Genomic DNA, 24,634 nt, shown 5'->3' with positions numbered 1-24,634 from the left:
AATATCACAAGTTGTTCTGTTATCTGTTTTCATAGCATAATATCCAACCAAATCGTCAAATTCATCTCCCGTAGCTAACTTTACACATCTAATGAGAACTGTACCATGTTGAAGTATTTTCATATTATCAGTCATCTGTTGATTTACAGTCTGTAAAGTGAGAACAGCTGCCTCATCACCGACACTTTTAAGACCCAGTTTCTTTAAAGTTGTGTCCCAAAATAATCTAACTGGAACTCCGCTAGCTGTATACGAGCAATAATTCTCCCCCCTCGTTTATCCACCTTCTTAGTGTATTATCTGCCTCATTCATTATTGTATTAAGAGGACTAATTTTAAGATGAATTGGTATACCAAGAAGTGCAATGTATGGATTCGTAGGAGTAAGCCAACTACGAAAATCTAACAATTTATATTTGTTTACATTGCTATCAAAATAAATCACATTCGGAGTTCCTGGTGGTTCAGCAACACCTCCTGCAATTTCACTATCCAATATATCTAAGATGTTACGCGGCACATTATAAGGCATGAATTTCTGACTATCCCCATCCCATGTCAGAGCAAAAGGAGTAGGATCATTCGAAGCCTTTGTGGCGTCAATTACAGTTTCATCAATGTCTTTAAGTTCGGAAAATTCTACAGCATGTTCGTGGGGTGGCGCCGCGGCATTGGCTAAAACGAAATATTTTTCGCGGTCCTTGTAACGAAGGACGTAATCCTTATTATGATTAGCAGCCATCTTAGTATTATTGTTAACTTTAACATCACTCAGATCTTCAAGCTCAAGATTTTGCATACGAATTGTACCTAGACCGAAGCCACTTGGATCAGACATACTCCGTAGGGACCTATATACAGTGAAAATTAAAATAATACCTTGTAATATACAATACCATCATGGCTTCAGCTATAGGAATGACAGTTCTCGGTGCTGTATTAAATGCAACGGCATTCACAGGAGGAAATATTATCGGACAAAAGCTTTCTGGTAATGGTGACGCTCTTATTGAAGAAAAGGTCCGACATGATAAAGCATTAGAAAAATTTGAACATGATCGCAACGTCTGGTCAGAAAAAAGATTACTACAGGCTGACTGGGAAAGAGAAAATCAGGCAAAGGACGCGCATGCTGCGGCAGAATTAAGAGATACAGATGCAGAAATCCTGGAAGAAGCAGAAGCGGTGCAAAGCAACTCTACGTCAGGCAAAGAAGTTCAATTCTCAGATTATTATCAACCCAGTCCTGAGCAAAAGAAATATGAAATGATCTATATTGCTGGAGGATTGGTCGTGGGATGGTTTATCTTCCGATAGGGTTCCTTCGGAACGCACCGTAGGGCCCGCTTCGGGACTACAATAATTCAATACAAAAGCTAATTGGCCAGTTATTGAAATCGATCATGTTTCCATCCTGATCTGTTATCCAGATACGCATTGAATTCATGTAATCTCCCCCTTTTCTCAATGGCATAGAAATTGCTCCGTTTTTAAAATCGTAAGTAACCTTTTCACTTATTTCTCTCGTATCCCGGATGGGAAGTATTTGTAAACAGTTCGATACTTTCCCCTGTATGTATCCTCCGGAGCCAAATGAAACATAATTTCCAGTAACATCGACTACATCTGAATGAACTATATATTTAGTGACTGTTAAGAAATCCACTTTCTTCGGACTCAATAGTACTTTTTATAACTGGGTTGTCCTCAGGTTTATCTGAAAAACCAACTACGTTGGCAAAGCTACCTGTAGCATTGAAATAAACTTTAACATCTTTAGCCAAAGTTAGAAGAACGTGGTTTGTCGGCAGATGTTTTTCAAAATTAATTTTTTGCTTCAACCCGATTGCTTTGTTTAACGTATCGATATTGTAGTTACCTGGACGTATTGATTTAGTCTTCTTCGGTTGGTCACCTTCTTGATATTTTATTACATTATTCGTCGATGTTATGTTATGCCATGAATTATATAGTCCGCACTCTAGCAGTCTTATCTTCGTAAACTGTGTCGTGTCAATACAAGGGTAAAAATTAACAGTAACAGGTTCACCTGTTTTGCTTTCAATCCAAATGATCATCGTTGTACGTTGTATGTATATATTACTAAGTATAAATGTTCGATGAATATTATTCCGAAGGTGCCCATTACGAAGTATAAGGTTCTGCAGGAATAATATTTTTCTGTTCAAGAAGATCTTTTGTCGCAACCGCAGCAGCAGTCGCACCACCTAATTTTGCCAATCGAGTCAATTTGGTCGACTTGGATCGCCAACCTCTATTTTCAGAAATTTGCTGGAGATCATAAGATATCCCATCGCAAGTCCTGCGATTACAATACCATCGTACATTGTGTTTACAACTGTTTTAATATCCATGATTGCTGACTAGTATATAAAATAAAAAATAAAAATAAAAAATATGGGGAGTTAATCCATCTCATACAATGTAGAGGAGCTGGGTCCCCCCTCCCCCTCCCCCTCCCCTCCCCTCGGAACCCCTGTCGGAACTGTTCTGGAGGGAGCCGCTACGGGCTCTGTTCTGAAGCGGTTCCCGGCGGTTTCCGGGGAGGACAGGGGGTATGCCGAGCACGCCCCCAATATAGCCCTAATGCAGTCAATGAAACTCCCACAATTCCTAAAACAAGATAACATTTATTATACCAGCGTGAGCTATCACACTGTTCTTTCATTGTAGGCGGTAGGTCTGCCGCTACCGCATCGCTATCATTCCCCACCATTGCTTGGCGTTTCTTCTCCTTGTTTTGCCTGTTCCATTCCGCTAGTCGCTTCCCTGCAGCAACTCTCCCTGGATGCTTCGGCGGCATTGTAACTTTCTCTATGTTGCGCTGTGTCGGAGTCGGGAAGGTCGTCGTTTGTGGTGTGGGGGTCGTTTCCGTTTGCTGAGTCGGCGAAGTTGAATCCATTTATTTCAGGTACTATATTAAACCCGATTTTTTTAAAATCTAAATGTTTACCCGTAATTAAACCGGTGGAAACTAGAGCAAGTATGGGTCCCCATGTGTAGGCTATCCGTCCTGATAATCGTTTTATTTCACTGTTTAAAATAAAATCCTTTTTAAGATCAGTGGCATAGTTATCTCGGTCATCGATTGGAACTACCTGACTTATTGCGCGGGCTCCTAGATCTATGAAACTTTGAGTGATATTATCACTTATAAGAGAACTGTATTTCGCTTCATAGACTTTAAATGCTTTATTCACCGTTTCATCTCCCCATTTTTCTACGTCAGCAACTGAAATCTCCTTACCAAAAAATAACTTACTTTGACCACTTGCGATGACACAGAGTATTTTTTCACGCTTTCGTCTCTATTATGGATCGATATTGTCCGAAGGCGCCGAAGACCCTTCGGAACGCGTATTTGCCGCTGCCGATGACTTTATTAAATTCTCCATTGTTTGCAGTATGTTATCTATTCTTAGTAAAAAATAAAAAATTCGTTTAAACCTGAATCCGAAATATAATATTAACATGGTCTGGAATGTTAGAATGATTCCGACAGGATTCTGAAGTATGGAAAATTCTCCTCCATTAAAATCTATCTGTATATAGAAACACGAATCATGAGTACAGACTTATTCCCAGTTGCTTTTCAATTGATAAGACGAGCGTACCGACAGTACAGCATGCTGATACCCCCCCTTCCAAACCGAATGGAGGAATAAAACCTATTCTCATGGACTTAGAAATATATGTAACGCCGACAGATAAATTTACTTTTCATCCACGGGATATATTTAAAGATAACGTAATCACTCATAGAACAGCAAAAGAAAGTAATGTCTGGCTGGGCGGTCCAAACATGAAATACTGGGACCAGCAATTAAATTTCGCCGTATGGTGCAGCACTACTGGTTGCGGTATATCATTCGCCCATCTCTTTGATCGAAGGAAATTTCCGCCACAAATACGATCATTCTGTCGTTTCCATGTATACTTTACAATACGTCGGATCCTTCACGAAATGGGCGTTGCACTTCCAGACGATACCCCACCTTCAAAGCGGGCGACAATCCGTACAATCTCGTCCAATATGAACTTCTATGTACAGAATTTGGAAATATAAGCCCAACGAAGTCCGACTTTCGTTATCGAAAAGGTCAAAATAAAGGTCTTGGTTATGGATATGAATATTACACTAATCGTGGGCCCGTTAGACAGCCAAAAGCGATATACAACGGTCGGGACTTTTTCCTCTCCGCCGACGGAGGCGTTTTCTATACACATACAATTTTTGGAAAGAAAAAACATGTACTGCCCGACAAAGACAGACCACACTATATTTTTCTTCCGAAATGATGGATCGGAGGGACAATACAATAGTTTCATTCCTCTGAAGGGAGACTCGGGACTAACAAAGGCCGGTCTCGCTCGCCTCAACGAAAGTCTTGAAGCCTACGTATATTGCATACTCGGCGCACAAGCAAATATTCGTAGTACCATAGTGGGTGATACTGGCAGTGCACAGCAAGTCCGAAAGAATTCGGTGTTCTCCTCGAAGATGAAATTCGCAATACCGACAAAGTAATTAGTTATAGGCGATATCAAGACACAATAATGAATACTGGTGTCAAACTTGATATGGCAGTTTCACCCAATTTACTTCTCTTACCGTCTGAGATGGTCATTCTTTCGGGCCCGGCAATCTCAGGTTATAATAATGAATTGCAATACGCAACAGAATCTATGTCCTTCGGGGTGAACGGTGATATAAACACGGAAGTTCGAGAAAGTGCTGTACACGAGATGGAGGGGGGAGATCCTGTGAAGTGGCAGGACGAGCCCGGAGAGTCACCTCACAATGACACGACTCGGTCCCCGAAGGCCCTTCGGAACGCTTCGGAACGGGCAGCAGCAGTGACCGGCGCAGACCCTATTCATGAATATGGTAAAATTGGTTTGTTATCTTTAGCAATATTCATTACATTAATGTACATATATAGATCCGATGTATGCAACTGTACCATTCAACATGATTGTTACTGGACCGACAAATTCTGGCAAAACGGAATATGTAATGGATCTCCTCACCGGTCCGTACCTAGGAAATTTGAATATATAGTTTTCATTTGTCCAACATTCATGAACAATAAAACGTATGATAAAAGATTCATTTTCACCGATGACAACGTGTTTGTATTTCCGGTCGGACTCGATGCTGTGGATGATACACTAGCCTTCGTACGGAACGAATGGGCCAGTACAAACACTTTAATAGTACTCGACGACTGCGCTGCGTCCAAAGATATGAAGAAGCGCAGTGACGTTTTAGTCAAACTTGGTTTCAGCGCAAGACACGACGGACTATCTGTCTGGGTTCTGACTCAGCAATATACTAGTATTAGTAAACCATTTAGGGAAAACATACAGATGTTAGTACTTTTTTACACACCGAGCAAGACAGATAACAAGACTATTATTAAAGAATATGGAATGGAGGTGTCAGAACGGGAGGCCACGGACCTGGTCAGACAATTGAAAAGTAAGCCATTCAGTAAACTAGTATTTCATTTACGGCATCCGTACGACATAAAATTTTTCGTATAATATAGCAATTATGGAAGCCGAAGGCATCTTAGAGAATTATATTACAACCCGAAAACTGGTTTTGGAGGTGTACAAAATTGTATGACGCAGCACGGGCCAGCGGACTCCACGTCACTAAGAAAGAGGTGCAGGACTGGTTAAAAACTCAGCTAACTTATAATCTTCATAAACCGGTCCCTCGTACTCGTGGCGCGTTCCGAAGGGGCCGGCGCGTTTTTGTAACATCGATAGACTCTCAATGGCAAGCGGATCTCGTGGAATTCCCTCCCCCATTCGCAAAAGAGAATAGAAACATTCGATACATGCTAACAGTAATCGATGTGCTCAGTAAATACGCATGGGCCAGGCCAATACAGTCAAAAACGGCTGATGATACGTTACAGGCGCTACAAGACGTGATTAAGAAATCTGGGAGAAGGCCCGACAAACTTCAGACAGATGAGGGGCGGGAATTTACTAATCAGAAATGCAGGGGTGGCTCCAGGAGTCAGGCATTCATTGGTTTCACACCTACAGTGACAAAAAGCTAGCGTCGTTGAACGTTTTAATCGGACCCTCAAGACGATGATGTGGAAATACTTTACATATAACAGACACGTTCCGGCTCCCCATTCTACCACAACTTCTCGAGAATTACAATAACACCGTTCACGGAAGTATCAAAATGAAACCCAGGGACGTAACAGAGGAGAACGATTGGCAGGCATTTTATACACTATTCGGTCCTGAGTTGGCATCCGGGGGAGCCAACCCTGAATTCAAGCCGGGAGAACGGGTTCGAATTACAAAATACAAGACCACTTTTAAGAAAGGGTATTTACCAAATTGGACAGAGGAGATTTTCGTGGTTTCAAAAGTTGTGTACGCAGCTGGACTAGGAACGCCACCAGTTTACAAAATAAAAGATCTGAATGGAGAGGAAATACTTGGCACTTTCTACTCCGATGAACTTCAGAGCGCACCTTCAGAACGCGACGAGCTGTACAGAGTAGAACGAATTTTGAAGACGAAAAAAATTAGAGGAAAGAAATATTATCTGATAAAATGGAAAGGTTATCCAGAAAGTTTCAATAGTTGGGAGCCGGAGGAAAATGTTATTAGTACTACGTAAGTACTTCGTAAGTTCCTGTCCATGGTACTACGTAAGTACTTCGTAAGTTCCTGTCCATGGTACTTGTCAAGTACTACGTAGTACTAACGTAAGTATTTACGAAAGTTATTCAATAAGTACCATGGAAAAAGTCTTAATTTCTTGAAAGCCGAAAGTGTCAGTTTACCACCTCGCTTCCACCCCCACCTGGCCAAGTATTTATCATGTACTGTCGTAAGTAATGTTCACTTACTGCATCTTTTTCGGCGTATGTGGATGAGGTGGGGGCCCCTCAGTTCCTCCGGAGGCACATATTAAGTTTGCAAGATCTTCAAAACGACTTCTCATGTTACCACAGTCCGTTCTCTCGAGTCCCCCTTTTTCAGCTTTATCTATAAGTTCTGGTTGAAGTAATGTACACAACTGACATGAGCCATAGACAAGTAACTTCAAAGTCCGGTGTTACAGAACCGTAGGGTTTCATAATGTCAAGTGCTCGTAGGTCAAACGAAGCATTATAAGCACACACAGATTCACAAGCGTTAAGAAGTTTGTGTAGGTTCTTTAGTGAGACTCGAGGTTGTTCTAGTTGTTCTTGACCAGGTGGGAAGTACGCTTTTTCAAGTTCCTCCTCCTTGAAACCGTCTATTAAAAATCCCTGGCTGCCGCCGCTCCATGCAATTCCAAAGTCAAAAGCTCGTGGATATTCTACTGGTCCGACTGTCTCGGTATCAATTGTTGGATTAAGTATATTCTTGAGAACGAGGGGGGTAAGAGCGTTCCGAATTACCAAACATGGAAGTCTGTAGTCGTGGCAAATTTCTAAGAAAGTCTGTTTGAACTTATTGTGAATCTCTTCTAGTTCTTCTAAGGCGGCTATTTCGTACGACCTGGCTCGAGTCAACACATTCCGTCTGCAATAATCCAAGGCATATCTTTGAATATGATAATGAAACTGGGTAAATGGTCAAATGCTCTAGAAACAATCTTTTTTTCTTCCCACTCCGTGGAAACGCCCCGGATTCTAGAAAAAGTTAGATGTTGAATTATGGAAGAGTCACAAATAATGTAGCGTTCCGAAGGGGAGGCCTTCCCAGCCCGACATTGTAAACTAAGAGTATGTTCTATAAACTGATTCTGAAAATCGGCAATTGAAACGGGGGTGACACGCCCATTATAAAAGTCGGCAATGTTGCTGGAAAAACTAGTGTCAAATTCTGGTACGTGATACACCTCCGGTCCCTCCGCCAAATTTATTGCATCGTAACTCTTACCACTTCCAGTTGGTCCATTTATGAATATGTATGACATTTTGGGATACTATATCATAGAAATTTTTTTTAAATTTTTTTTATTAAGATATATACGATAAGACAATGACAATCCTTTCTATTTCAGATGCAAAAAAATACTTGAAACCGGAGAAAACATCAAAATTGATGATGGAGGCAAATTAGTATTTGGTGAATATGTAGATCCTTTCATATACATAGACAGTGAGCTAGAAGTAGTTTTCAACATCGGACCTAAGTACGGTTCTAGAGATCCTGCTACATGCGATGGGGTGTGTGTCAGTTGGCAACCGAGTCTTCAAAAGTTTACTGATTTAATAGTATTCCGTACCCTAGGTGAAAGTTTCGATGCATCTACTGCTAAAAGTTATGCTGCAAGCCTGGCCGCTCACTCCAAGAATACTATCGGAACCGTCACCGAGGGAATCCTATCGGAACGACCTGCAGATTTTACAATCCATCTAAAGTGTATCAGAAGCGAGGGAGCGAGGGGTCTCAGCCAGTTGCGTATTTTAAATTTCGGTTTAAAAGAGGAGGAAACACTTCCGATTTCGCTACATGTATTGATATGGTTCAAGAAATTGACTGCGGTTTTAAAACAGTGAGTCCGTTACTACCAGTCCGAGAAAATCCTGCTATTGTACCTCGTAATATCCGAAAAGGTAGTAAGATAGAATTCTTAGCATTTAAACCGCGCTTAAGTAAGCGTGCTCTTTCTTCACTGTTGAGAGATTAATATTTTGTGCTGCGCCTAATAAACCAGAAATTCAAGATGCGGAAGAACTAGTCGACTTAGAAAGATTAGGTGAGATATATAAACAAATAAATGCTGCCAAAAATATTATAGTGGATTTTGATGACCTATCATAGAATAATTATTTTTTCATTTTAAAAATTTTTAGGATAGTATATATCATAAAGATTATTATGGCCCGTCGATTACATACAGCATTCAAGGGAGCAGTTTTACAAAAGAATTTCCTGAAGTCAAGCGAGTCAAGGATATCGGGGAGCTGGTGGATATTGAAGGTATGGTCAAAGGGGCCGGAAAGATGTACTCTGTTTATACCGAAATGGAAGTCAAATTATCGGATCCGAAAACTGGTAATACACAATCGCGTTCATTGTATGTTAAATTAAATGATACATACACAAAAGATGTAAGAGGATCGGGATCGGATGTGGGGCAACAATTAATAGATCGCTACGATCGTATGCTTGATACAATTGAAAATGTTGAGGGTTCTGGTCTCGTTCTCGAGGAGATACTTAATTTTGAAGTAATTCTAGTAGAAGTTTTACTCGGGGCTGGGGCTGGCGCAGTCCAACTTCCCAGATGGTTAAAAAATAAGCATTGTGTTAGCGATCTGGTGCTACCTTCGGGCAGCGAGAACTGTTTTCAATACGCATCGTAGCAAGTTTAAAGTTGGCCGACCCCGAGTTTCGTGAAAAGAAATGGGTCAGGTAAGGAGAAAATGGAATACGTACGCTCCATTTATGGCTGACTACTGTTGGGAAGGTATTCCCACGCCCACGCCCTCCGATCTGACTGTATTCAGGCGCTTCGAGCAGCAAAATCCAGGCATCAAACTTCAAGTATTTCAGATCTACGAGTCCGATCCCGCTCCCCCGTCCAACATAACTCAGTTATATAGTGGCGGAGCCCGTTCCGAAGGTGATAGGAATCAAATAGCAATATCTTACTGATAGTTGGCGAAGCCCGAAGGTGCCACTTCATACCAATTACTGCGTTAAATCGCCTTCGTAATTCTCGTACTAATCGAAAGAATGAGCGCAGACGGAAGTGTATTTGCCCGGTTTGTAAAAGAGGTTTTAAGTCAACAGAAGAATTAGAAAAACATCAGGTATACTGTGGAACAGACGACGCCCAGCCAGTTTTTCCTAAGGAAGTGTGTCAATTCGAAGGACATCGGAAGAAGGTCCCCGCCCCCTACGTCGTCTATGCAGATACTGAGGCAATTATTGAGAAGGGGACCGGCCGACACATTCCAATTTGTCTTTCGTATGTTATGGTGGAACGGGCCCGGGCCGACCCACTGTTTATGGTAAAAGAACATTCACAGGTCTCTCCTGTGTTACAGACTTTCTAAAGGATATGAAAGAACGGGCTGAGAATTATTCGAAATCGTATTATTTGAAAATAAAACCAATGAAAGATCCTTCTAATTACGGCAATCCAGTCTGTATTGCATGTGGAGAGCCGGCAGGATACCTAGACGGTGATGATACTTTTTATTGTGAAAAGTGCCGTCCGTTGAGAACCATTCCTATCTACTTCACAACCTCAAGGGATACGATGGTTCTTTTATTTTGAAAAGTTACATGAAATCGACGTCGGAGGGGGACCAGAGCCTAAAATCATAGCTAAGACGGGCAATGGTGGAATTATGGGTCTCTCGAAAACATTTATTTTTCACGCCTCAATTGTTGTCGATGGGGAGATGGAGATAAAGAGACGCCACTTTTCTATAAAGTTTATGGATAGTGCTCAGTTGATGTCTGGGTCATTGGCGAAGTTGGCAAAAACTGTGCCGGACCACGGATGGGCGGCAGTGCCACTTTCGTACCCGGACATTCAAAGAGCGAAAGGTTTCTTTCCGTATGAATATTTAGATTCTCCAGAGCGATTGGAAGAAGAGGAGCTACCACCGAGGGGCAAATTTTATAGCGAATTGACGGAAGAGGGGATTTCAGAATCTGATTATGAGCATGCATTGAAGGTATGGGACGAAGTTGGATGTAAGACGATTAAAGATTATATGGAATTCTATTGTGAGACGGATGTTCTACTTCTTGCAAATATATTCGAAAATTTCCGTGACACATGTTTAGAAGCGTACAAGTTAGATCCAGCCCACTATATGTCAGCGCCCGGCTTGACATGGGATGCTATGTTACTTTACACGGGTAATAATTTGGCTCATTCAAGATGCTGAGCAGATGACTTTCGTACAGAGGGGGATTCGAGGCGGTATCAGCCAGTGTAATATTCATTATTTACAGACAAATCATCCGGCTTATGCTGGCCCCCGCGGAGCTGGCGGGAATTACGATCCAGAGAAGCCGGTGACCGAAATAAAATATCTCGATGCAAACAATCTCTACGGCTGGGCAATGAGTCAGGCAATGCCTACGGGCGGACTTCATTGGATGAAGATAGAATGGAAAGAAGGGGGCGGAGCGGGGGCGGAGCCGGAGGGGTGGAACCATGTCCCACCTTTCCACCAAGTTTTCTAGAAGTAGACTTAGAATATCCCCCCGAATTACATCTAGAACACAGCGATTTGCCATTAGCACCGCATCACTATGAATTTCCGAGGCAGGGCGGTCGACTGATTACAAGTGTGATGGATAGAGAGAGATATGTCTTACACTACAAGTTTTGGAATTCTATCTTCGGATGGGAATGAGATTGAAAAATATTCATCGGGTGCTTGCTTTCGATGAAGCTCCATGTCTCGCGAAATATATTGACTTTAACACTAAAATGAGGACAAAGGGGAGGACAGATTTTGAAAGAATTTCTATAAGCTGATGAATAATGCAATGTTCGGTAAGACAATAGAAGATGTTCGAAAGTACAGAGACTTAAATTTGTTTCGGGCCACAGTAGTACGGATAGTGGCCGTAAAAAGATTCAGAAGTATAATCCAAAGATGAAACATATAACTTTCATAACTTCCGAAGAGGATGGCGATTCCTGCGACAGTGCCCTACTGGAACTGAAAACGGATGAGCATAGATATGTAAAACCAGTTTTCATCGGCGCCGCAGTACTGGAACTTTCTAAGCTGCTTATGTATGAGACGCATTACAATTACTTTCGGGTCAAGTTCCCTGGAATACGATTAGCCTACATGGATACTGACAGTTTTGTTTACAGTGTACCAATACCCTCCCCGGACCCGGACGTAACTTTCAATGATATAGTCCGAGAAGATGTTGAAAAGAATGGTGAGAAGTCTATATATGATACTAGTGGGATGAGCTCCGCAATAGGGCCCAACTTTCCGAAGATTAATAAAAAAGTGATAGGTAAATTTAAAGATGAGTTGAATGGTGAACCTATTCTTGATTTTGTCGGCATACGCTCGAAAGTGTATGCTTTTCGAACTCCCGTTTCCGAGACGAAAAAAAATAAAGGGGTGAAAGATGTTTGTGTTAGAAAACATTTGAACTTTGAAGATTATAAAGATCTATTTGAAACTGGGAAGGAGCCCGAGCCGGCACAATTTACACAGTTTGTACGGGAAAAGGCTGGAGAAATCCGTAGTGAAAAGCGTAGTAAAATCATGATGGCGCCAAATGATATAAAACGTGTGCAGCTATACAATCCAGACACGGGCGAATGGCTGGCAGAAACATGGCCGATAGGACGGACGACGGGTCATGGTTAAAATTGTAAAGACATTAATCTACTATTTTCAATAGAGACTAGGGCATCACTGATAACATAAATGTGGGCAAATATATTATCATTGTGAGCGTCATCGCCACCCCACGCGGTATCTTTCTTCAGGATCTCAAGTTGAATTCCGTCCTTTGTGTTCATTACTTTTAATACTTTTAAACCATTTCCATGAAACTCAATATCTTTAAAACTACGCAGATCGATAAACAGACAGAATTTATTCTTCAAATAATCGGCCTCATCTATATCAATTTCACACCAATCTTTATCTTCAGCAAAATACCGTCGCACCTCTCGCCAAAATTGTCTTGGTATCATCTTCTGAGCGTACACTTTATTTGCAATGCCTTCAATCATTACAGACACAGATTCAATGGAGGGGTTAAAGAAAAGTTCACTGTTCAGTTCTGACTGATTCTGATATTTAGTGAAGAGTATGCGATACCTCTAATGCTACGTCGTGGTACATTTATATTTTCATTGATAACCGTGTCCGATTCTTTGAATGGGATTGTTCTAAATAATGTATATGCTCGTAAAGGTAACTTTTTCCATTGTTGTAATAACCAGCAGTTGACCTCGCGAGATCGAGGTCAGAAATTGTCTCGTATTCCATTTGAATGTTTTTTAATTTATAATTGGTTGTAATCAGTTTATTACTGACAATTAATTGGGGGGCGGGTGCCAACGTAATTTCCCATTCGATATGACTCCCTAACGCTTTTGGGTATGCAACTCCATGACCTGTCACGAGGGGATGAGTGAGACGAATAGCATATTTTGTTTTATATGTGTCGAAAAGTAACTTATCGCCCACGACGTCGGCATCTGCATCGGCCGCGCCACTTCTCAATTTTCTTAGATTTTCGTTCTGAATTCCGTACAGTGTCATGTTCGATCTCTCCTTTTTATGTTTGAAGAGATCACGATAGCATTCAATGAGGTTATATTTACTCAAATCGGAAAGTGCCTGGCCCTCAAATGTGAGTTTCATACGCTCCACCAAATTTTTTGCAACATTTTGTACTACACGGGTAGTTCCACCTCCCATTACTTCGAGATCAAAAACCAGGTCGAAAGTATCTGGAACTAAGAGTACTCCGCTTTCTAACTTCGGACATCGTATGATAAGTGTCTGGCCTGGATCTGCCTCACTTGGATTATGAGCAATCACATGATGAGTTCTTTCTGACTTCGTTCCATTCGGTATTCGGTTGGTGAAAGTCGGTGATAATGTTCTATCGTACCCCATTTTCGTGTAATGTATATAGTAGAAGAAAAAAAGAAATTACATGTTAAAAAGAAAATTAATCACATCTTAAGTTTCACTTCGTGTATATAATAACTTAGAAGAAAAATTCAAAAATCACATCTTTACGTAAATATTTCCGTCTGACTGAAAGATAAATCGATTGCCTGTGTCGCGAATCAATCGAAGAACCCAATATTCTTGGAGATGATGAGCCTCCTGGTCATCCTCAGTATCCTGGAATACAGCTATGAATTCTAGTCGCTTAAAGAAGTTAGTCTTCTGACATTCCTTCACGAAAGCTAAAATGTTATGATATAGATTATCATCTTTGAGTCGGACACCTGGATTTGCTCGAAGTATATGTCGATTTACCCGCCGGAGTTTGCACCATTCCAATTCGACAGAGAAACCAAACAGGTCTTTATTTTTAGAAAGAAACTTTGCAATATTCTTTTCACCAACATGTTGATGCCATATTAATACATAATTTTATTTATAATGACTAATGTTAAACCAGTTAAAAATATCCATAGCTGTTCTCCGACAAATCCGACAACCGATCCTGCTGTTTTTAATAGAAAACTGACGAGGGAACCGATTAAACCTGGTATTGCAGCAGCACTTTTTGCGGCCAATGTTTTTAACCATTCACCAAATTGCTTTACAATTTCTTTCGCTTTTGTATATACTTTGGGCGGACCTGAACCTCCTGCGTTTGCTCCTCCTCCCCCTGCTCCCGCTCCTCCTCCCCCTCCTTTAGTTACAGCCAGGGCAATTGTTGATATTGCCATTCCAAGGGCAGTCAGTATTGCAGCGATTGTTATACCATTTCGTTTAAATAATTCTGTCAGCTTCAGTCTCAGTGATAATTCTGGATCGGAAATTACATCACGAAGAGACCTAGTCGTAGCCAGACTTTCACGTGCCTCACTGATCTTACCATTTTCGTATTCAATTCGATTGTCAACTTTAGCTTCTCTTGTTATGAGTTCAGCTAGTAGTTTTTCAGCTTTTACTTTTGCTTGGGTGTGTTCTACAGGAATTTCCTCTAACTGTTTTTCAACTTCTCTTTTCTCTAGCCTTATTTTAACTTTTTCATTGTTAAGCTCACCAAGACGCATATTCGCAATCCTTAATTCATCATTAATAGCTCTATATTCTGGGTTTAGATTGTTCCATTGTTCGATTTTATTTTCAAAAGCTTGTATTTTATCTGCATTACCAGAAGCATCTCGCCGTAACTCTGTCAGTTCATCTTTGTATACACCCATGTCTTCTGGCGTCATCTTCTCAGCTGGTATTTTATCATTTTCCACATCTTTAGAATGCAATGCACGTCCCACAAATTCGGGCTCTGCGCTTTCGACTCCACTCCATCCGTATACTTTATTTATAAATTCAGAACCTCCTGCCCTCTTTTTTAACGTAGATTTCTCTAAAAATCTACTTCTTTTATCTGTTGTAACTCTGATTTCTTTATAATAAAGTTCACCACCTTCAATCTTAGAATTTAAAATAAATTCGTTTCGTGCATCCGTATTAGTAATCTTATATTTGTTTAAGAGTCGTTCAGCCTCTTGCTTTGTAAGTTCTACTCTATGTCTAGTCGAAGGATCCACCTGCGGGCTATCGCGTGAGCCAGCCTGGGAAGGACCGGCTTCTGCAAAGGTATCATCATCATAGGAAAAAGTTGTTTCAGCAGTAACATCGCCATCGTCATTTACATTTGCATCATTGATATCCTGGAGTGCTATATTTTCTTCTCCTCCTTCTGCCATATTGTCTTTCTATATTACTACAATTATTTTTTATCATCCCTTACATATACAGTAAAAAAATGCACATCTCAGTTGTTGAAAGCGTTGAACAATTGGCCGATTACATAGAAAGAACAAGTGCTGCATATCGACGAAGTTATAAATTAATGGGTCGAATTGATATGGCTCTTAATATTACTAAGGGAATTCTTGTAAGCTCTGCTGTCATAGCAGCAATTCCGACAGTTCCGGTACTGTTAGCCTTAACTCCTAACCAGGTGTTGTTATTGATGTAATACAAGAAAAACAGGATGTAGCAAAGAGACGAGAGAATATAAACATTATTATGTGCAATATAAACAGCTGCTTACACAAATACAAGAAAAAGGCGCAACCCTTCGGAACGAGGAGGCTCCGGAGTCAGAACTTATTCAGAACATATTTCATCAGGCGCTAGAAATACAAAAACGAAGGATTTAGTCCACCTCTGGAAAGATATTTAAGACATTATGGATTGAATGGATATGAAAGTTAGTTCGCACCGATAGGAACTCTCGTGTTCAACATCAGCTAGACTCCGCGACCGGCCGGACTGACTGACAACCAGGTAAAAAAAGCTCCTTTATATAGGCTAGTTTGATGACCCGGTTGACTCACACGGAATTTCCCGTACATGTATAAACATGCTCAGCAGGAATTTCCCCGCTTAGTTCAGGCTGCGCCAACCCCTGTTGCGCATGCGTGAGTTCGTATATAGGTCAGGGTCACACTTTAGTTACATGGATGGTTAAATTTTCCTTCGCTTCATGTAGATAAATGAATAAAATGGGTGTAAAATTCTTACTTTATCCCAGTTGACCACTTTTACTTTACTACTCGGACGCTCCCCCTTTCCGATACCACGTTGATTATGGTTACATACCTACCTTGCGCTTCTTGCCTGCTTGGTAGTTCATAGCTGACAATAGGTTCTCTTGCCATCATTCCCCTATATTAATACAAACGTATTAACGTTTTAGGAAATAAACGTGTAACCGAAGTTGAAAAAATACTTCGACGTGACCTTTTGAAGGAACAAATAGTGTCATATTTGTTGTTTTGCTTTCTCCACATTGTATGGCAGACGAAAATGTAGTTTTATCGCTGATTTTGTTCAACACTGTATTTTTCTCGACGTCTTAGTGGTGAAAGTATGACTTTTTTCTTCAGAAAGAATCTACAACTTTGACGCTATTATTAATAGACATGCATGAGATGAAATTTCCAAAAATTGTTATATATGAATGACCGAGATGACAATCCAAAATTAAAAGAATGTAACTTTCATTTGGTCTTTGTGGTATAATCATACAAGTTACTATGTCAGATATCGATGTTATAAGTCAAAGTTGCTAAAGCATGAAGTGGTCAGAAGAGTCCAATATTAAGAGTGCTTCTTGGTTTAAGCATGGTGATTTGATAGACTGATAAAATGCTGTTGTTTATTCGGGAAGTTTGGTGAATAATTTTATAATTATCTTATTTCATTTTACTTCATAAATTTGACAGAGATTAAATAAACGTTGCCATCTACAGACAAGTTTATTTCTAAATAAACTAGATAACACACAAAATTAAGAGAAAAGTTTGTTGAGCAAATAACTATACGCATAAACAAAACACAACACAGTAAAGAACGAGACTCACATAGGCGAGGACAAAAGGACAAAGTTATGTAGCTGGTATGTGGAATGCTGAAATACACTGCAGCTATACCAATAAAGCGAATCTGTGGTCCAATAAAGCCCTTCTTGTGAATTCAACAGTGTTTTGTTGTACATAAATTAGTTCTATTTTCCTTGCACACAAAGCAGTTGACGAAAAGGAAAACAGCCTGTGCATCTAAATATAATAAAATCATTTTCGCAAAATAAGAAAGCAGATCAAAAACGTCCCTGGGCAGAGTGACTAATACAATAATATACGCGGCTTTTATAACAGTGCATCGGTGTGGTTAAAGGAATACCGTTATGCAAACGAATACCTGAATATCATTACGAGAAAGTGAGTATTCATAGAATGCTTTCGGATGCATCCCTTTGTCATTTTATGAGGAAGAATGGGAGGGACTGAATCAATAAAACATGAAATTACATAGAGAACAGTGAATGTGTCAAAGACATTCGATGCAAACAACAAATCAGAAGACGGACATTTAATTTAATTGCCAATTTGGTCGTGTTCGGTTTTCTTTAATTAATGTATCGAGTGCCTCTTCACCCGTTCCTCACACAGTGAAGAAGGTTTGATCTAGAATGCCTGTTTTCAGCTCTGCTTCTGCTTTCATCTTGTTGAATATCCGGTTTGTTCTTTATCAGGGATCTGCATGGGTGCAGTGCTTTGCTCTATTTTGCGAGGAGGCTTTATCGTATTTTGTCCCTATCCTTTCATTTCCTTTCACGTTTTCAATGCTATCTTTCGTTTGCATTCCAAAAGTGTCCGATCTCGGCCTTGATATGTTGCTCAGTATTTCTGTATTTTTCTAATCTCGTTTTTAGTGGCCTCGGTGTTATCCCGATCCATTTTGATGTCACCTGTGACTGGGTGCCGTAATTAATGGGTGCCGTACCTTGTTAGTTCAAATTCTATGGATAATTTAGCGAATGTACAGCCTTTTCTCACCTCCTCCATTTTCAAGAAATCTACCGTAAACGCAATTTAGATTCTGTTCAAGACTTTTCCATATCCTTTCAAGTTAATAGTCTGCTTGATTGATTGGGCATTCTAGGGCTGAATCAGGCTTTTTAGTCCCCGCGGACGAAGTCCGGCGGGGACTTATAGATTGGGTCCCGTCTGTGCGTCCGTCCGTCCGTCCGTCCGTCCGTCCGTCCGTCATCAACAGTTTCTCAGACACTACTAAACCAATTTCGTTCAAACTTGGCACAAAGGCATAGCACTATGACCTACAGATGCACGTCGATTCATTTTGTGATACGATCCAATATGGCCGCGAGGCGGCCATTTTGTTGCGATTTTTCATGTCTTTGGACCATAACTCAGACATCCTTTAGCAGATTCTGTTCAAACTTGGCACAAAGGCATAGCACTATGACCTACAGATGCACGTCAATTATTTTGTGATACGATCCAATATGGTCGCGAGGCGGCCATTTTGTTGCGATTTTTCATGTCTTTGGACCATAACTCAGACATTCTTGAGCAGATTCTGTTCAAACTTGGCACAAAGGCATAACACTATAGCTTTCATATCCTTATTAAATTATTTCGCGATACGATCCAATACGGGCGCGAGGCGGCCATTTTGTTGCGATTTTTCATGTCTTTGGACCATAACTCAGACATCCTTGAACCGATTCTGTTCAAACTTGGCACAAAGGCATAACACTATGGCCTACATGTGCATGTCAAATTATTTTGCTATACGATCCAACATGGCCGCGAGGCGGCCATTTTGTTTGCGATTTTTTCATGTCTTTGAACCATAACTCAAACATCCTTGAACCGATTCTGTTCAAACTTGGCACAAAAGCATAACACTATGGCCTACATATGCATGTCAAATTATATTGCTATACGATCTAATATGGGCGTGAGGCGGCCATTTTTTTGCGATTTTTTCATGTCTTTGAACCATAACTCAAAATCGATCCTTGAACTGATTTTGTTCAAACTTTGCACAAAGGCAAAGCACTATGCATGTATCAATTAACCTTGTTATAGGATCCAATATGGCTACAGAACTGCCATTTTGTTGGAATTTTGCATGTCTTTGAAGCGTAATTCAAAGGTCATTACACCCATTTTGTCCAAACTTGGCACAAAGATCAAGCACTATGGCATACATATATGTCAATTTACTTCGTGACATGTTCCAATATGGCTGCCAGATTGTCATTTTTTTCCAATATCGCTGCCAGATGGTCATTTTTGGATTTTTTCATGTCTTTGAGGCTTAATCATATGCAAATATTCCTTAACCAATGTTGTTGAGACTTGGTACAAAGATAAAGTACTATGGCATACATATGCATGTCTACTAATTGTGTGCTATGATCCATATGGTCAATAGACAGCCATTTGATTTCAATTTCGGTGTGATTTTTTTATGTCTTTAAAACATAAACATAGGTCACTGTCCCTCGATGGACTGATTTTGTTCAAACGTGATATGAAGATAAAATACTATGGCTGCATTCTTGTGCACATTAATTTGTTTCATTCTATGATCCGAAATGGCTGATTACAACAACATACCCGATCCCACACCATTTCGAAAATTCCACCAAACCATGTGTATAGTATGTGCCGTCATGACACTAGATGCAGTGAGGGCATCGTTATGTGTGATGTAATGAAAAGTTCCTTCAGTGGTCATTACCGCAGAGATGAGTCATTTATTGAACGTTCCTCAGATTACTTTATAATGCAAGTCACAGGCCTGATGCACCCGTTGCATCAATGTCATTCCACAGCTACCTAGACCACAGCTACTTAGACATCAAAGATTATAACAAAATGGACAAGCGGGGACTGTGTCATCAACGATGACTTGTACTGATAACAACGCAAATCTCTTCGGATTTAGCGTATTTAATTCTCTGAATGTTTTACATCAGTATGGAAGCGATAAGGACTGGAAGCAAGCAATAACAACGAAATTATTCAGACGATATTAAGAAAAACTAAAACTGTGAAAGACAGACATTATGTAATGTTAGTGTGTCAGGTTTTAGACTATTAGTCCTGTGTTGACAGGATATCAGACAAAGCCAAATTTGTTATTCATACGTACCTTTTACAATATCTCTTCAGAACAAAAACTGCTATTACTACTGATATGATTGCAACTGATAAGAACAACGTCAAGAGGGAAATCCCAGTTATCAAAATCGTGTTCACTATTGATTCATCTTCCTCGCCTTCAGTAGCTTTACCCTCAGTCGCGTTTGGAAATCCTTCGCGATCTTTATTTGAAAACAATTGAAAAAAGGTCTCTGAAATGACTCAATGTTTTAGTAACTCATTGAGAAACACCAGTCCACCATCAGCGCGTATTTGCAGTTTTGTTATATCATACATAGAAACGATTTACTTCATGACGGCTCAAAATGTGTAAGCTGAGTTGCGAGTGAATAACAGTAATTCATGAACATCCTACTTGTAAAAATAATATAAGGGTTTCACTTATTACAGAATCCATTGAAGTTCAATCATATTAAGCGAAAGAGAAAAATACAAAAAGTTAGTTTCGTTGCGTTAAGTTAACGACTAATTTAACGATTCCTAGATTTTAAAAATATTAACTTCTAACCTCAAACCATAAGTATTTTTAGCACGTGTGCGAACATTGGATTTAAATATATGTACAAGGAACGCAAGGCTTCTTTACCCTATTGAGGCATAGTTAACTGATCGTCTAACCAACGTAATTCACTTTAAAACCATTTTTTCTGAATGTTTACTAATAAAAGAAGTGGTTATGTAATACCTTGCACCCATTCACTGCAGTCTGATCCCTCCCATCCTTTAACACAGTAACATTTTCCGCTCCGTCGATCACAATGAATTGTTGTGGTTCCTACGCAAATACAGCGTTCCTCACAATAGTCACCGTACCATCCCTCAGAACAAGCTATACAAAGAATATAATATTAAGTAGCCGTGCGAGAACTTTACAATATTCAGACACCCTTTCAGTTTTCAATAACGGGATTCCTGGTACTTTCCTAGTTATGTCTATGATGTCATAATGATTTTCACAGTAATATTGAACTGGTCGCAAAGACTGTCTTTCAGTTACAAGGACACAGCGGTACAATTACAATTATGTTTTCAAAACAAGGTAATAGTTCTCAGCACAAGCATCTGCAGTTTATCTGAAATCGCTTATAATCGTGTCACATTTTGTTCGAACTACAAGATTATTGACGACAATATTCATTACTCATCCAGAAACCAGAAATTAAAGTTATTGACTTACGCTCTTTGCATGCCATGCCCTTCCAGCCAGGCTTACAGTGACAAATTCCATCGTCATGAGAACAGAACAACGTGTTTTCTTTATCACAGAAGCAGCTTTTCGAGCAATCGTCCCCGAAATACCAACTTTCACAAGCTGAAAGTAGTGATCACATGAACATTATACCAAAAAATAATGTTCTAGCTCCCGAGCATTAAAATCTAAACGAAAGCAAAGATTCAGTGAACCTCAGCCCATACAATTTTCTAATGAAAAATAAAGGTTCTTGTCACGTAATAACTTACATTGATCACACATTGTTCCAATCCATCCTGGTTTACATCTGCAGGTGCCGAAATGATGATCACATGACACTGTATTATTCATACTACATTGGCATTTTCGGACGCAGTTTTCCCCATAGTTCCATTGCTCACACTCTGAAAGTGATTAAAATTAAAATACCAATAGACGACTTTTAAGTCTGATTATTTGCTTGAATAACCAATACCAGCAATTATTTCTGAAATTCATTCGGCTGTGATTTTATCATAACTAAAATGTGTAAGTCTTAATGAGTACTCATTAATCGGGTAAACACTTATGTATCAATGAGCTCATAGATAAATTCATACTAGCTTATTTTAAAGAGTGAGCCAGTATAAACGAACTGATGCAAGAAAGTTACAGACAATCTTGGCAACCCTTGTGACTCTGGCCTGACAAATATGCGGAGTTTTTACAACAATGACCAACAAATGATAATTGCAGTGACAAGAAATTGTTTAGGTGTACAATTGATAATTCAATGTTGTGAGTAAATGATATTCAACCACAAAGAAAATAAATTGTGACTCTCAGTATCATATTTCAATATGACAGTACAGGCTAAGTTTTACAATAAAAAAAAAATACTGCAAAATCCTTCAACTCTGTCTTTCAATGTCACATTGGGACACAAGGGTGATACTTTGGTGAGGCACATTGTTTAGATTGATGTTACCACTCGATCGGTTATCCCAATTAGTGATTATTACAAAAACTAAATTTGAAGTTTGAAGGGCTGTAACTATTGGCTATCTCGCTTTTCGCATCATTGTGGACAATGATCCATGACAGTCTGCCACTGATATATACAGATTTTACTGTACAACATGAGAAAATATATTTGTCGAAATAGTGTTTCCTTTCTCGTTTAAAGTCATAACTTCGTGTTGTTTGCTTGCATTACGGGAAAGCTCCATTAACTTAGGAATACCCTACTTCCCTACTTAGTTATCAGACGATCAATTTCACAGAACTGCCTTTCCTACAACGGCACAAGCTGGATAAGATAAACACAACAATGGAACATTCACACCTTGGGGGGATTAAAAGTCTTCTGTCACCCGATTTGTTCAGGCAAAGACCCGGGTTTCAGGTACCATGCAAGTTAATGCAGTCTTTCCCTAATGTTGGAATAGAAACACGCAGTCTCTAGTTGTTCTTTGACTTTCCAAAGTCTCCCAAAACACTCATGCTTTAGTGGCCCAACACTTTTTGTCCGGGACCCATGCTGTTAACTCTGTTTGTGCTCGTGCAAAGTTTTTTCCTGCACTCGAATTAGAAGTATGCGTTAAGGGCATACCCTGAACAAGTTAATACAATCATGCATTTCAGAATTGCTTTTTGTCAAGTGCAACTCACTTTGATTGCACGTTGTTCCAATCCACCCAGGTTTACATACACATATACCTTCATGGTAATCAAATGATAGGGTATTATCTATATAGCACGCACATTCTTTACTGCAGGCACCTCCTTCCATAATTTGGTCACGATCTAAGATTGGTAATAAGGAAAATATTAATCAGTAGCTTCTCTGTTCAACATTTAGTGTGTAAACCACATGGACAATCATTTCTAGTGTCAACTCTCTCATTACTTGATCTCTATAACACAAAGCAAACATAAGTCGTCATCATTAATCGTCATAAGAGCAACTTATCTGATATTTGTAAGCATAAAAACTGCTTAACATCATTTAAAATGTAACTCATATACGTATGGATCGGCGTATGGAAGTCCAACATTACTTACTAAGAAATGATATCTGAAGCAACGAGAAAATGGTTTGATTTACACTTTTTTTTCTCAAGTTGCCGTAACAAAAAAGGCGGTCTGAGGCTTTTAAAATTTCACTTTTAAACTGAATCGTATTTCAATATCTGCGAAGTTACATGATAAATACTATAAATAACCGATTACTACACAAAGGCAAACTTCAAGCTTGAACAGTCGTAAATTTTTGCCACGTTGTCTTTCGCGTCATCTTGGAAGCTGCTGCGATATTGTCTGTAATCATGAAAGCGTTTCAATAATTTTTAAGTGTACAACAGCGTCGGCTTCAATAATGATTAGCGTTAGTTCTATTCCACAATACTTGTCACGTGATAAATCATGTGATAACTCACTTTGATTGCACTTTGTTCCAAACCATCCCTGTTTACATCTGCACGTGCCGTCAACGTGATCACATGACACTGTATTAGTCATATTACACTGGCATTCATTGACGCACAGTTCTCCATAACTCCCTTGTTCACACTCTGAAAGTAGTTATGGTGATACCGTTAATGAATGTTGCTGCAAGAGTATAAACAAAACGAACATTTGTTTCGGGATAATGTGACATTACGACTTCAATAAAACAAACAAATTATTCACTGATAGGGTACGCTCATCACCCAAATTTTTCTGAATTCTCTTTGGTAGCTAGCAGATCATTAGTTTATTCCAAGGCACCGTCAACCATGTTTTTAGCATTTACATATCGAAATATGGATACTACCATCCAGTCTTCGGAGAGATATTTTTGATTCCCAACATAAAGCCATATTTTCTTAATGTCATTATTTCGATCCTTAGTGATGTACTTGTCGATTAAATTTGTACACTTAATACGTGCATATTTGCGTCGGCAATATTTGAATGCAAATTTAGTACGTTAAATTTGCTAAGCCTTATACTTCATATTCCGTAAACAATTTCCTTAAATTGCATTTGATTACAAACTATCCCACGAAAATAAAAAATACAAAATGATAGACAAACTTCACATCAAAAAGAAATGCAAAGGGATAGTGCTAAAATGAAATCACGTTTACACATACGCATGAGTTAATGTAGGAAACTAATGTTTGCGAAGGTGTTTCAAAAAACGAGAATCATGAGGTAGGTAAGCTGAGCGGTATATTTTGCTTGAATTCTCAGATTATCGAAAAGAAAATGATAAAGTTTATGCG

General features: G+C 39.6%; 2 protein-coding genes across 2 annotated transcripts in view; both read right to left on the bottom strand.

Moving 5' to 3' along the window:
- Positions 1–24,634, bottom strand: part of LOC139116701 (uncharacterized) — a 125,722-nt gene that overhangs the window by 16,617 nt on the left and 84,471 nt on the right. The window lies entirely within an intron of this gene.
- LOC139116700 (multiple epidermal growth factor-like domains protein 10) overlaps positions 1–24,634 on the bottom strand; it is a 31,940-nt gene that overhangs the window by 1,722 nt on the left and 5,584 nt on the right. Inside the window, exons 5-11 of the mRNA XM_070679294.1 lie at positions 23,804–23,938; positions 23,037–23,171; positions 21,656–21,790; positions 21,372–21,506; positions 20,880–21,023; positions 20,184–20,355; positions 16,318–16,379 (exon numbers count right to left, since the gene is read on the bottom strand). Of these exons, the coding sequence (XP_070535395.1) occupies positions 16,318–16,379; positions 20,184–20,355; positions 20,880–21,023; positions 21,372–21,506; positions 21,656–21,790; positions 23,037–23,171; positions 23,804–23,938 (918 nt within the window). The remainder of the gene's footprint in view (positions 1–16,317; positions 16,380–20,183; positions 20,356–20,879; positions 21,024–21,371; positions 21,507–21,655; positions 21,791–23,036; positions 23,172–23,803; positions 23,939–24,634) is intronic.

Source organism: Ptychodera flava, chromosome 18 (assembly GCF_041260155.1).
Source record: "Ptychodera flava strain L36383 chromosome 18, AS_Pfla_20210202, whole genome shotgun sequence".
Classification (NCBI taxonomy): domain Eukaryota; kingdom Metazoa; phylum Hemichordata; class Enteropneusta; family Ptychoderidae; genus Ptychodera; species Ptychodera flava.
Note: the sequence above shows the minus strand (reverse complement) of the source record. Positions and strands in the feature narration are given on the sequence as shown.